Source organism: Telmatherina bonti (assembly GCF_933228915.1).
Source record: "Telmatherina bonti genome assembly, chromosome: 24".
Taxonomy (NCBI): Eukaryota; Metazoa; Chordata; class Actinopteri; order Atheriniformes; family Telmatherinidae; genus Telmatherina; species Telmatherina bonti.
This window is the reverse complement of record NC_136633.1, coordinates 30,911,380-30,928,947: the sequence shown is the minus strand read 5'-3', so window position 1 is coordinate 30,928,947 and position 17,568 is coordinate 30,911,380. Positions and strand designations below refer to the sequence as shown.

Sequence of the window (17,568 nt, the reverse complement as noted above, 5' to 3'; positions counted from 1 at the left end):
CAAAATACTTGCCGCAATCCAGGTCCAAGCCACTAAGTGATATCTGGACCACATGTGGCCCACACAACACCAGTGTGGAACTGAAGCATACCTGCCAAACGTGGGCCAGATCTGGCCCAAACCAGTCTGCTTTCTTGATAAGAAGAAAACAACTCGCTCAACTTTTCAACTCTTGGGAACACCCACCATCCCGTTGTGCTATTATTCTGCACAGAACTTTACACTAGAGCAAATAAAACTGAGCGAAGGCTTTCAGCAGGTGAGTGTTCGATCCCTTTTAGTGATTCTGTTTTATCAAACTATCTCGTTGAAAGCTTTGCAAACCTTAAAAGGACTGTTCTACAAATATCTCCACTTGCTGAGAAAAAATCATGCAGTTACACCTAACTGCGAGCTCGTGCATTTGACAAGCATCATCTAGATTTTACGTTTAAGCTTAAAAAAAGAGGCACTCGGATCACATCAACAGTCTGATGTTTGGGTCTTGGAATCTTGGGGAAAACAGATTGGTGCATCTCGAGAGATTACTTCCCTGGTCTTTACTTTTATATGGATTACAGCCTTTACAGGCAGACGAGTGGTGCAAATGGTGTCATTAAAATCTTGGCAAAAAAGCCACCAGGAACAATTCCCAAGTTTCTTTAAATGTGTCTCATTCCTCCAGCTTGCATACATTCAGCTTCTCTGTCTGTAGACAGATTTTCCTACTGAAACAGGAACGTTGCAGTCCAGATAGAAAGCTTTAAACAAACACCGATTAGACAGCGACGAGTATCTCTTTGTTGCACTTGGGCGGCGTGTTTCAGCTTCGTATACTGTCTGAACCATGAGTGTTTCAACACTGAACCTGCACTGTACCGGTTGCAGATGGTTGTGGTTTCCAGCATTGACTTAAGTCTGCCCTTGGTGATTTTACATCAGTGAAAGCAGTGGACATTCTCAAATAATGACACGAGAAAGTAGAAAACATTCTTCTCCATGAAAAAAGAAGAATGAAACCAAAAAGGAAAATGAACACTAAGTGATACAGCTATTGTTAAATTCAAGACACTGGATTTATATTAGCAGCAGCACTAGCTACAGACAACTTAACAGTACACTCGTGTGTCAGATACTAACAACAACCAAAAGGAAAATCACAAGCGTTTTGCAGAGAGGCAGTGTCTGCTGGAGTATCCCACGTACTTGTATTTACCACAGCTGTATTCCCGTTCTAGGCTTTTCCTGCACAGCATTCATCTCCTACAGACTAGCACACATCCAGCTAACCCCTCCAGAAGCTGTAAACAAATTTCCCACCCCTCTGATGCATTGTCAGTTTTTTGCTCCATTTTTTAAGTTTATTTCTTTCTGTCTTTCAAGTCTTTTCCTTTGTTTTCTTTTTCTCTATTTTCGTTTTCGTATTTGTCCTTGTCGGATTTAGTCACACTGTTGTAGGAGGGCGGGGAGGCCGTGGATGGAGTCATGTCTGTCTTATCGGAGGTGGAGTTTTCGTTGAACTTGCTGATAACCATCACGTCCTTGTCCGGGTCGCGAAGGCCGTCCTTCAGCTGTTCCTTGTAGAGAGCAGAGGCCTTTTTCATGGCCAGGCGGATCATGTAGTGGCGGAAAGCCCTCTGGATAACGATGGCCGACATTTCCTCCTGTTTGCGGCGTAGTGTAGTGGTGATAGGCTCGTAAGACACCTTAGAGGGGTTGGAGGCCATGAAGCGTTCCTCCATTTGTCCACGTAACACGTCCATCTCCCCCCCTTCGCCCAACACTCGCTTGGTGAATGCAAACAGGATGTCGAGGCAGTGAATGCGTTCACCGCTCACCATCGGCAGGTCCATAGAGATGAGCTGGGTCATATTGGGCTTGGGCATGCGCAGAGGAGGATCCAGAGCATCTGCAAAGTCAGACAGTTTGCTGTACTCCATAAACTGAGTAGCATCAGGATCAAAACGCTCCCAAACTTCATAAAACATCTCAAAATCATCCTCGCTCAGCGGCTCGGCACTTTCCTCTGTTGCCACGCTGAAGTTCTCCAGAATAACGGCGATGTACATGTTGACCACGATGAGGAAGCAGATAATGATGTAGCTGACAAAGAAGAAGATGCCTACTGACGGGTTACCACAGTTCCCTTTGTACAAGTTGCCTGGATGCTCCATCTGGCTGTCACAGTCAGGCTCTCGCTTGTTCAGGATGGGTGCAAGAAGCCCATCCCACCCCGCTGAGGTGGTAATCTGAAACAAACAGATCATACTGTTCCCAAAGGTCTCAAAATTGAACATGTCGTCGATTCCGGCTTCCCTCTTGACATAAGCAAAGTTGGACATGCCGAAGATGGCATAGATGAACATAACCAGAAAGAGCAGAAGGCCGATGTTGAACAGGGCAGGCAGCGACATCATTAAGGCAAAGAGAAGCGTCCGGATGCCTTTGGCACCTTTGATAAGGCGAAGGATGCGGCCAATTCGGGCCAGTCGGATCACTCGGAACAGCGTCGGAGACACAAAGTACTTCTCAATAACTTCAGATAAAAACATACCTGGAAGAGAAATACAACAATTCAGAGATTGTTTCCAACAGTCCAACAGAAAGTCAAAGCACCCTAAAGATGTCCTCACCTACAATAGACAGGATCACCACCACAAAATCAAATATGTTCCAACCGATGGTGAAGTAGTAGTGACGCAGAGATATCATCTTCAACACACACTCCCCAGTGAAGAGCACAATGAAGACCAGATTGATCCGGTACAGGATCATGTCCATTTGTTTGGTCTGGTCGTCCGTCTCTACCATCATGGTCACCATGTTAAGGCAGATTAGTATCATGATTACAATGTCAAAGGCCTGCTTTGTGATGAAGTCAAAGACACAGCCTTGAAAAGCATTCTGGAAGCAGGAGGAGGCAAGAGACAGGAAAGCGTTAATCATTTGACACCATTATTTTAATCTGTTAAGAACTGATCGGTCAGAGTGGGGTCTTACAGTTGGCCGTGGAATCGGTTTTTGTGGTTTCTTGGAACCTAGCTTCTTCATGGCGTTGTAGTATTTCTTCTGTTCTTCTGTCATGAAGATGTCTTGACCTCCCAAGTAAAGGAAAAAGAGGAAAAAATGGTTATAATCACATTCTCAGATTCTTTTATTTCTTTTTTCAGAGTTTTGGCACCAATAACACAAATACGACTGCCTGTTAAACGTCTGCACAATTTATTCTGAATGTAATATTACAAATTAAATATGCAAGTGTGGGGCTGTGTAGCACTTTTAAACAGTTCTCACAAATGCACAACTACATGTTTAAGCTTTCCACTGCCACATGGGGGAGGTAAAAAATAGACAATAATCAATGCTAAAATGTCGTATTTAGTTAAATATTTATTAACATGGGTTTCTAAACTTAAATGACACTGTTGCATCTGCTGGTTCATGGACAGAACCAGTCACCTCCATACAGTAGGACACTATACGATACTAGAGGATACCATAAAGTAGGGCACAATACGATGCTAGAAGATACCATACAGTAGGACACTATACGATACTGGAGGATACCATACATTGGGACACTATACGATATTAGAGGATACCATACACTTGGACACTATACGATACTCGAGGATACCATACAGTAGGACACTATACGATACTGGAGGATATCATTCGGTAGGACACTATACGATACAAGAGGATACCATACAGTAGGAAACTATACGATACTAGAGGATACCATACAGTCGGACACTTTACGATACTAGAGGAAACCATTCAGTCGAACACTATATGATACTCGAGGATACCATACAGTAGGGCGCATTACGATGCAAGAGGATACCATTCAGTAGGACACTATACGATACTAGAGGATACCATACAGTAGGACACCATACGATACTAGAGGATACCATACAGTCGGACACTATACGATGCGCGAGGATACCATACAGTAGAAAACTATACGATACTAGAGGATACCATACAGTCGGAAACTATGCGATACTAAGGGATACCATACAGTCGGACACGATGCGATACTCGATAATACCATACAATAGGTCACTATACGATACTAAAGGATACCATACAGTAGGACACTATACGATACCTAAGGGTACCATATAGTCGGACACGATGCGTTACTCGAGGATACCATACAGTAGGACACTATACTATACTAGAGGATACCATACAGTAGGACACGATACGATACTCGAGGATACCATACAGAAGGACACTATACAGTACTCGAGGATAACATACAGTAGGACACTATACGATATTAGAGGATACCATACAGTCGGACACTCTGTGATACTCGAAGGTACCATACAGTATGACATTATACGATACTAGAGGATACCATAAAGTAGGGCACGATACGATGCTAGAGGATACCATACAGTAGGACACTATACGATACTGGAGGATACCATACAGTAGGACACTACACGATATTAGAGGATACCATACAGTAGGACACTATACGATACTCGAGGATACCATACAGTAGGACACTATACGATACTGCAGGATACCTTTCAGAAGGACACTATACGATACAAGAGGAAACCATAGCGTAGGACACTATACGATACTCGAGGATACCATACAGTAGGACAATATACGATGCTAGAGGATACCATTCAGTAGGACACTATACGATACTAGAGGATACCATACAGTAGGAAACCATACGATACTAGAGGATACCATACAGTCGGACACTGTGCGATACGCGAGGATACCATACAGAGCCGGCTACCATACAATTCTATCGGATACAATACCACATGGACAGGATATCATACTGTACAATACTAAATTACACCATGTGATACAGGATGATACCATACAGTAGGACACTTTACGATAGTGGAAGATACCATACAGTAGGACAATATACGAAGCTAGAGGACATCATACAGTAGGACAATATACAATGCTAGAGGATACCATACACTAGGACACGATACGATACTAGAGGATACCATTCAGAAGGACACTATATGATACTAGAGGATACCATACAGTCGGACACTCTGCGATACTCAAAGATACCATACAGTATCACATTATACGATACTAGAGGATACCATAAAGTAGGGCACGATACGATGCTAGAGGATACTATACAGTAGGACACTATATGATACTGGAGGATACCATACAGTCGGAAACTATACGATACTCGAGGATACCATACAGTAGGACACTATACGATACTGGAGGATACCATTCAGTAGGACACTATACGATACAAGAGGATACCATATAGTAGGACACTATACGATACTAGAGGATACCATACAGTTGGACACAAGACGATACCAATCGGTACAATACAGTCGGAAACAATGCGTTACTCGAGGATACCATACAGTAGGACACTATACGATACTAAAAGATACCATACAGTAGGACACTATACGATACTTGAGGATACCATACAGTAGAACACTATACGATACTCGAGGATACCATGCAGTAGGACACTATAATATACAAGACGTTACCATACAGTCGGACACTATACGATACTAGAGGATACCATCAAGTAGGGCACGATACGATGCTAGAAGATACCATACAGTCGGACGCTATACGATACTCGAGGATACCATACAGTAGGACACTATACGATACTGGAGGATATCATACAGTAGGACAATATACGATGCTAGAGGATACCATACAGTAGGACACGATACGATACTAGAGGGTACCATTCAGAAGGACACTATATGATACTAGAGGATACCATACAGTCGGACACTATGGGATACTCGAGGATACCATACAGTAGGACACTATACAATACGAGAGGATACCATACAGTAGGACACTATACGATACTAGAGGATACCATACAGTCGGACACGATGCGATACTCGAGGAGACCATACAGTTAGACACTATACAATACGAGAAGATACCATACAGTCGGACACTCTGCGATACTCAAAGATACCATACAGTATGACATTATACGATACTAGAGGATACCATAAAGTAGGGCACAATACGATGCTAGAAGATACCATACAGTAGGACACTATACGATACTGGAGGATACCATACATTGGGACACTATACGATATTAGAGGATACCATACACTTGGACACTATACGATACTCGAGGATACCATACAGTAGGACACTATACGATACTGGAGGATATCATTCGGTAGGACACTATACGATACAAGAGGAATCCATACAGTAGGAAACTATACGATACTAGAGGATACCATACAGTTGGACACTATTTGATACCTAAGGATACCATACATTAGGACACTATACGATACGAGAGGATACCATACAGTCGGACACTTTACGATACTAGAGGAAACCATTCAGTCGAACACTATATGATACTCGAGGATACCATACAGTAGGGCACATTACGATGCTAGAGGATATCATACAGAAGGACACTATACGATACTGGAAGATACCATACAGTAGGACAATATACGATGCTAGAGGATACCATTCAGTAGGACACTATACGATACTAGAGGATACCATACAGTAGGACACCATACGATACTAGAGGATACCATACAGTCGGACACTATGCGATGCGCGAGGATACCATACAGTAGAAAACTATACGATACTAGAGGATACCATACAGTCGGACACTATGCGATACTAAGGGATACCATACAGTCGGACACGATGCGATACTCGAGGATACCATACAATAGGACACTATACGATACTAAAGGATACCATACAGTAGGACACTATACGATACCTAAGGGTACCATACAGTCGGACACGATGCGTTACTCGAGGATACCATACAGTAGGACACTATACGATACTAGAGGATACCATACAGTAGGACACGATACGATACTCGAGGATACCATACAGAAGGACACTATACAGTACTCGAGGATAACATACAGTAGGACACTATACGATATTAGAGGATACCATACAGTCGGACACTCTGCGATACTCGAAGATACCATACAGTATGACATTATACGATACTAGAGGATACCATAAAGTAGGGCACGATACGATGCTAGAGGATACCATACAGTAGGAAACTATACGATACTGGAGGATACCATACAGTAGGACACTACACGATATTAGAGGATACCATACAGTCGGACACTATACGATACTCGAGGATACCATACAGTAGGACACTATACGATACTGCAGGATACCTTTCAGAAGGACACTACACGATACAAGAGGAAACCATAGAGTAGGACACTATACGATACTCAAGGATACCATACAGTAGGACAATATACGATGCTAGAGGATACCATTCAGTAGGACACTATACGATACTAGAGGATACCATACAGTAGGAAACCATACGATACTGGAGGATACCATTCAGTAGGACACTATACGATACAAGAGGATACCATATAGTAGGACACTATACGATACTAGAGGATACCATACAGTTGGACACTAGACGATACCAATCGGTACCATACAGTCGGAAACAATGCGTTACTCGAGGATACCATACAGTAGGACACTATACGATACTAAAAGATACCATACAGTAGGACACTATACGATACTTGAGGATACCATACAGTAGAACACTATACGATACTCGAGGATACCATGCAGTAGTACACTATAATATACAAGACGTTACCATACAGTCGGACACTATACGATGCTAGAAGATACCATACAGTCGGACGCTATACGATACTCGAGGATACCATACAGTAGGACACTATACGATACTGGAGGATATCATACAGTAGGACAATATACGATGCTAGAGGATACCATACAGTAGGACACGATACGATACTAGAGGATACCATTCAGAAGGACACTATATGATACTAGAGGATGCCATACAGTCGGACACTATGGGATACTCGAGGATACCATACAGTAGGACACTATACGATACGAGAGGATACCATACAGTAGGACACTATACGATACTATAGGATACCATACAGTCGGACACGATGCGATACTCGAGGAGACCATACAGTTAGACACTATACAATACGAGAAGATACCATACAGTCGGACACTATGCGATACTTGAGGATAACATACAGTAGGACATTATACGATACTAAAGGATACCATACAGTCGGACACTATGCGATACTCGAGGATACCATACAGTAGGACACTATACGATACTCGAGGATACCATACAGAAGGACACTATACGATACTAGAGGATACCATACAGTAAGACACTATACCATACTCGAGGATACCATACAGTCGGACACTATACGATATTAGAGGATACCATACAGTCGGACACTAAACGATACTCGAGGATACCATACAGTAGGACACTATACGATACTAAAGGATACCATACAGTAGGACACTATACGATACCTAAGGGTACCATACAGTCGGACACGATGCGTTACTCGAGGATACCATACAGTAGGACACTATACGATACTCGAGGATAACATACAATAGGACACTATACGATAATAGAGGATACCATACAGTTGGACACTATACGATACCTCAGGGTACGATACAGTAGGACACTATACGATACTAAAGGATAAAATACAGTCAGACACTGTACGATACTAGAGGGTACCATATAGTCGGACACGATGCGATACTCGAGGGTACCATACAGTCGGACAATATATGATACTTGAGGATACCATACAGTAGGACATTATACGATACTAAAGGATACCATACAGTCGGACACTATGCGATACTCGAGGATACAATACAGTAGGACACTATACGATACTCGAGGATACCATACAGAAGGACACTATACGATACTAAAGGATACCATAGAGTAGGACACTATACAATACTTGAGGATACCATACAGTCGGACACTTTACGATAGTAGAGGATACCATACAGTCGGACACTCTGCGATACTCAAAGATACCATACAGTATGACAATATACGATACTAGAGGATACCATAAAGTAGGGCACAATACGATGCTAGAAGATACCATACAGTAGGACACTATACGATACTGGAGGATACCATACATTGGGACACTATACGATATTAGAGGATACCATACACTTGGACACTATACGATACTCGAGGATACCATACAGTAGGACACTATACGATACTGGAGGATATCATTCGGTAGGACACTATACGATAAAAGAGGATACCATACAGTAGGAAACTATACGATACTAGAGGATACCATACAGTTGGACACTATACGATACCTAAGGATACCATACATTAGGACACTATACGATACGAGAGGATACCATACAGTCGGACACTTTACGATACTAGAGGAAACCATTCAGTCGAACACTATATGATACTCGAGGATACCATACAGTAGGGCACATTACGATGCTAGAGGATATCATACAGAAGGACACTATACGATACTGGAAGATACCATACAGTAGGACAATATACGATGCTAGAGGATACCATTCAGTAGGACACTATACGATACTAGAGGATACCATACAGTAGGACACCATACGATACTAGAGGATACCATACAGTCGGACACTATACGATGCGCGAGGATACCATACAGTAGAAAACTATACGATACTAGAGGATACCATACAGTCGGACACTATGCGATACTAAGGGATACCATACAGTAGGACACGATACGATACTCGAGGATACCATACAGAAGGACACTATACAGTACTCGAGGATAACATACAGTAGGACACTATACGATATTAGAGGATACCATACAGTCGGACACTCTGCGATACTCGAAGATACCATACAGTATGACATTATACGATAGTAGAGGATACCATAAAGTAGGGCACGATACGATGCTAGAGGATACCATACAGTAGGACACTATACGATACTGGAGGATACCATACAGTAGGACACTACACGATATTAGAGGATACCATACAGTCGGACACTATACGATACTCGAGGATACCATACAGTAGGACACTATACGATACTGCAGGATACCTTTCAGAAGGACACTATACGATACAAGAGGAAACCATAGAGTAGGACACTATACGATACTCGAGGATACCATACAGTAGGACAATGTACGATGCTAGAGGATACCATTCAGTAGGACACTATACGATACTAGAGGATACCATACAGTAGGAAACCATACGATACTAGAGGATACCATACAGTCGGACACTGTGCGATACGCGAGGATACCATACAGAGCCGGCTACCATACAATTCTATCGGATACAATACCACATGGACAGGATATCATACTGTACAATACTAAATTACACCATGTGATACAGGATGATACCATACAGTAGGACACTTTACGATAGTGGAAGATACCATACAGTAGGAAAATATACGATGCTAGAGGATATCATACAGTAGGACAAGATACGATGCTAGAGGATACCATTCAGTAGGACACGATACGATACTAGAGGATATCATTCAGAAGGACACTATATGATACTAGAGGATACCATACAGTCAGACACTCTGCGATACTCAAAGATACCATACAGTATCACATTATACGATACTAGAGGATACCATAAAGTAGGGCACGATACGATGCTAGAGGATACCATACAGTAGGACACTATATGATACTGGAGGATACCATACAGTCGGACACTATACGATACTTGAGGATACCATACAGTAGGACACTATACGATACTGGAGGATACCATTCAGTAGGACACTATACGATACAAGAGGATACCATATAGTAGGACACTATACGATACTAGAGGATACCATACAGTTGGACACTAGACGATACCAATCGGTACCATACAGTCGGAAACAATGCGTTACTCGAGGATACCATACAGTAGGACACTATACGATACTAAAAGATACCATACAGTAGGACACTATACGATACTTGAGGATACCATACAGTAGAACACTATACGATACTCGAGGATACCATACAGTAGGACACGATACGATACTAGAGGATACCATTCAGAAGGACACTATATGATACTAGACGATGCCATACAGTCGGACACTATGGGATACTCGGGGATACCATACAGTAGGACACTATACGATACGAGAGGATACCATACAGTAGGACACTATACGATACTAGAGGATACCATACAGTCGGACACGATGCGATACTCGAGGAGACCATACAGTTAGACACTATACAATACGAGAAGATACCATACAGTCGGACACTACGCGATACTTGAGGATAACATACAGTAGGACATTATACGATACTAAAGGATACCATACAGTCGGACACTATGCGATACTCGAGGATACCATACAGTAGGACACTATACGATACTCGAGGATACCATACAGAAGGACACTATACGATACTAGAGGATACCATACAGTAGGACACTATACCATACTCGAGGATACCATACAGTCGGACACTATACGATATTAGAGGATACCATACAGTCGGACACTAAACGATACTCGAGGATACCATACAGTAGGACACTATACCATACTAAAGGATACCATACAGTAGGACACTATACGATACCTAAGGGTACCATACAGTCGGACACGATGCGTTACTCGAGGATACCATACAGTAGGACACAATACGATACTCGAGGATAACATACAATAGGACATTATACGATAATAGAGGATACCATACAGTTGGAAACTATACGATACCTCAGGGTACGATACAGTAGGACACTATACGATACTAAAGGATAAAATACAGTCAGACACTGTACGATACTAGAGGGTACCATACAGTCGGACACGATGCGATACTCGAGGGTACCATACAGTCGGACAATATATGATACATGAGGATACCATACAGTAGGACATTATACGATACTAAAGGATACCATACAGTCGGACACTATGCGATACTCGAGGATACAATACAGCAGGACACTATACGATACTAAAGGATACCATACAGTCGGACACTATACGATACTCGAGGATACCATACAGTAGGACACTATACGATACTAAAGGATACCATAGAGTAGGACACTATACAATACTTGAGGATACCATACAGTCGGACACTTTACGATACTAGAGGATACCATACAGTCGGACACTTTGCGATACTCAAAGATACCATACAGTATCACATTATACGATACTAGAGGATACCATAAAGTAGGGCACGATACGATGCTAGAGGATACCCTACAGTAGGACACTATATGATACTGGAGGATACCATACAGTCGGACACTATACGATACTGGAGGATACCATTCAGTAGGACACTATACGATACAAAAGGATACCATATAGTAGGACACTATACGATACTAGAGGATACCATACAGTTGGACACTATACGATACCAATCGGTACCATACAGTCGGACACAATGCGTTACTCGAGGATACCATGTAGTAGGACACTATACGATACTAAAAGATACCATACAGTAGGACACTATACGATACTCGAGGATACCATACAGTGGGACACTATACGATATTCGAGGATACCATGCAGTAGGACACTATACGATACTAGAGGATACCATAAAGTAGGGCACGATACGATGCTAGAAGATACCATACAGTAGGACACTATACGATACTGGAGGATACCATACAGTGGGACACTATACGATATTAGAGGATACCATACAGTCGGACGCTATACAATACTCGAGGATACCATACAGTAGGACACTATACGATACTGGAGGATATCATTCAGTAGGACACTATACGATACTAGAGGATACCATACAGTCGGACACTGTGCGATGCGCGAGGATACCATACAGTAGGACACTATACGATACTGGAGGATACCATTCAGTAGGACACTATACGATACAAGAGGATACCATATAGTAGGACACTATACGATACCAATCGGTACCATACAGTCGGACACAATGCGTTACTCGAGGATACCATACAGTAGGACACTATACGATACTAAAAGATACCATAGAGTAGGACACTATACGATATTCGAGGATACCATACAGTAGGACACTATACGATACTCGAGGATACCATACAGTAGGACCCTATAATATACAAGACGTTACCATACAGTCGGACACTATACGATACTAGAGGATACCATAAAGTAGGGCACGATACGATGCTAGAAGATACCATACAGTAGGACACTATACGATACTGGAGGATACCATACAGTGGGACACTATACGATATTAGAGGATACCATACAGTAGGACGCTATACGATACTCGAGGATACCATACAGTAGGACACTATACGATACAGGAGGATATCATTCAGTAGGACACTATACGATACAAGAGGATACCATACAGTAGGACACTATACGATACTAGAGGATATCATACAGAAGGACACTATACGATATTGGAGGATACCATACAGTAGCACAATATACGATGCTAGAGGATACCATTCAGTAGGACACCATACGATACTAGAGGATACCATACAGTCGGACACTGTGCGATGCGCGAGGATACCATACAGTAGAACACTATACGATACTAGAGGATACTATACAGTCGGACACTATGCGATACTAAGGGATACCATACAGTAGGACACTATACGATGCTAGAGGATACCATACAGTTGGACACTATACGATACCTAAGTGTACCATACAGTCGGACACGATGCATTACTCGAGGATACCATACAGTAGGACACAATACGATACTTCAGGATACCATACAGTAGGACACTATACGATACTAGAGGATACCATAGAGTAGGACACTATACAATACTCGAGGATACCATACAGTCGGACACTCTGCGATACTCGAAGATACCATACAGTATGACATTATACGATACTAGAGGATACCATAAAGTAGGGCACAATACGATGCTAGAGGATACCATACAGTAGGACACTATACGATATTAGAGGATACCATACAGTAGGACACTACACGATACTCGAGGATACCATACAGTAGGACACTATACGATACTGGAGGATATCATTCGGTAGGACACTATACGATAAAAGAGGATACCATACAGTAGGAAACTATACGATACTAGAGGATACCATACAGTTGGACACTATACGATACCTAAGGATACCATACATTAGGACACTATACGATACGAGAGGATACCATACAGTCGGACACTTTACGATACTAGAGGAAACCATTCAGTCGAACACTATATGATACTCGAGGATACCATACCGTAGGGCACATTACGATGCTAGAGGATATCATACAGAAGGACACTTTACGATACTGGAAGATACCATACAGTAGGACAATATACGATGCTAGAGGATACCATTCAGTAGGACACTATACGATACTAGAGGATACCATACAGTAGGACACCATACGATACTAGAGGATACCATACAGTCGGACACTATACGATGCGCGAGGATACCATACAGTAGAAAACTATACGATACTAGAGGATACCATACAGTCGGACACTATGCGATACTAAGGGATACCATACAGTAGGACACGATACGATACTCGAGGATACCATACAGAAGGACACTATACAGTACTCGAGGATAACATACAGTAGGACACTATACGATATTAGAGGATACCATACAGTCGGACACTCTGCGATACTCGAAGATACCATACAGTATGACATTATACGATAGTAGAGGATACCATAAAGTAGGGCACGATACGATGCTAGAGAATACCATACAGTAGGACACTAAACGATACTGGAGGATACCATACAGTAGGACACTACACGATATTAGAGGATACCATACAGTCGGACACTATACGATACTCGAGGATACCATACAGTAGGACACTATACGATACTGCAGGATACCTTTCAGAAGGACACTATACGATACAAGAGGAAACCATAGAGTAGGACACTATACGATACTCGAGGATACCATACAGTAGGACAATGTACGATGCTAGAGGATACCATTCAGTAGGACACTATACGATACTAGAGGATACCATACAGTAGGAAACCATACGATACTAGAGGATACCATACAGTCGGACACTGTGCGATACGCGAGGATACCATACAGAGCCGGCTACCATACAATTCTATCGGATACAATACCACATGGACAGGATATCATACTGTACAATACTAAATTACACCATGTGATACAGGATGATACCATACAGTAGGACACTTTACGATAGTGGAAGATACCATACAGTAGGAAAATATACGATGCTAGAGGATATCATACAGTAGGACAAGATACGATGCTAGAGGATACCATTCAGTAGGACACGATACGATACTAGAGGATATCATTCAGAAGGACACTATATGATACTAGAGGATACCATACAGTCGGACACTCTGCGATACTCAAAGATACCATACAGTATCACATTATACGATACTAGAGGATACCATAAAGTAGGGCACGATACGATGCTAGAGGATACCATACAGTAGGACACTATATGATACTGGAGGATACCATACAGTCGGACACTATACGATACTTGAGGATACCATACAGTAGGACACTATACGATACTGGAGGATACCATTCAGTAGGACACTATACGATACAAGAGGATACCATATAGTAGGACACTATACGATACTAGAGGATACCATACAGTTGGACACTAGACGATACCAATCGGTACCATACAGTCGGAAACAATGCGTTACTCGAGGATACCATACAGTAGGACACTATACGATACTAAAAGATACCATACAGTAGGACACTATACGATACTTGAGGATACCATACAGTAGAACACTATACGATACTCGAGGATACCATACAGTAGGACACGATACGATACTAGAGGATACCATTCAGAAGGACACTATATGATACTAGAGGATGCCATACAGTCGGACACTATGGGATACTCGGGGATACCATACAGTAGGACACTATACGATACGAGAGGATACCATACAGTAGGACACTATACGATACTAGAGGATACCATACAGTCGGACACGATGCGATACTCGAGGAGACCATACAGTTAGACACTATACAATACGAGAAGATACCATACAGTCGGACACTACGCGATACTTGAGGATAACATACAGTAGGACATTATACGATACTAAAGGATACCATACAGTCGGACACTATGCGATACTCGAGGATACCATACAGTAGGACACTATACGATACTCGAGGATACCATACAGAAGGACACTATACGATACTAGAGGATACCATAGAGTAGGACACTATACCATACTCGAGGATACCATACAGTCGGACACTTTACGATACTAGAGGATACCATACAGTCGGACACTCTGCGATACTCAAAGATACCATACAGTATCACATTATACGATACTATAGGATACCATAAAGTAGGGCACGATACGATGCTAGAGGATACCATACAGTAGGACACTATATGATACTGGAGGATACCATACAGTCGGACACTATACGATACTGGAGGATACCATTCAGTAGGACACTATACGATACAAGAGGATACCATATAGTAGGACACTATACGATACTAGAGGATACCATACAGTTGGACACTAGACGATACCAATCGGTACCATACAGTCGGACACAATGCGTTACTCGAGGATACCATATAGTAGGACACTATACGATACTAAAAGATACCATACAGTAGGACACTATACGATACTCGAGGATACCATACAGTAGGACACTATACGATACTCGAGGATACCATGCAGTAGGACACTATACGATACTAGAGGATACCATAAAGTAGGGCACGATACGATGCTAGAAGATACCATACAGTAGGACACTATACGATACTGGAGGATACCATACAGTGGGACACTATACGATATTAGAGGATACCATACAGTCGGACGCTATACAATACTCGAGGATACCATACAGTAGGACACTATACGATACTGGAGGATATCATTCAGTAGGACACTATACGATACTAGAGGATACCATACAGTCGGACACTGTGCGATGCGCGAGGATACCATACAGTAGGACACTATACGATACTGGAGGATACCATTCAGTAGGACACTATACGATACAAGAGGATACCATATAGTAGGACACTATACGATACCAATCGGTACCATACAGTCGGACACAATGCGTTACTCGAGGATACCATACAGTAGGACACTATACGATACTAAAAGATACCATACAGTAGGACACTATACGATATTCGAGGATACCATACAGTAGGACACTATACGATACTCGAGGATACCATGCAGTAGGACACTATAATATACAAGACGTTACCATACAGTCGGACACTATACGATACTAGAGGATACCATAAAGTAGGGCACGATACGATGCTAGAAGATACCATACAGTAGGACACTATACGATACTGGAGGATACCATACAGTGGGACACTATACGATATTAGAGGATACCATACAGTCGGACGCTATACGATACTCGAGGATACCATACAGTAGGACACTATACGATACAGGAGGATATCATTCAGTAGGACACTATACGATACTCGAGGATACCATACAGTAGGACACTATACGATACAGGAGGATATGATTCAGTAGGACACTATACGATACAGGAGGATATCATACAGTAGGACACTATACGATACTAGAGGATATCATACAGAAGGACACAATACGATATTGGAGGATACCATACAGTAGCACAATATACGATGCTAG

The 17,568-nt window shown here is 42.1% G+C and overlaps 1 protein-coding gene across 3 annotated transcripts in view; it reads right to left on the bottom strand.

Annotated features, from left to right (window-relative positions):
- Positions 1–1,340: 1,340 nt before the first annotated feature.
- LOC306773965 (sodium channel protein type 2 subunit alpha-like) overlaps positions 1,341–17,568 on the bottom strand; it is a gene marked incomplete at both ends in the record, with an annotated part of 103,422 nt that continues 87,194 nt past the window's right edge. For 2 of the 3 annotated variants that reach the window (XM_079263919.1, XM_079263918.1), the window contains 3 exons: positions 1,341–2,533; positions 2,613–2,883; positions 2,980–3,077. In XM_079263919.1, the coding sequence (XP_079120045.1) occupies positions 1,341–2,533; positions 2,613–2,883; positions 2,980–3,077 (1,562 nt within the window). Of the gene's footprint in view, positions 2,534–2,612; positions 2,884–2,979; positions 3,085–17,568 lie in introns of all 3 variants that reach the window. The other variant, XM_079263917.1, reaches the window with a different exon arrangement.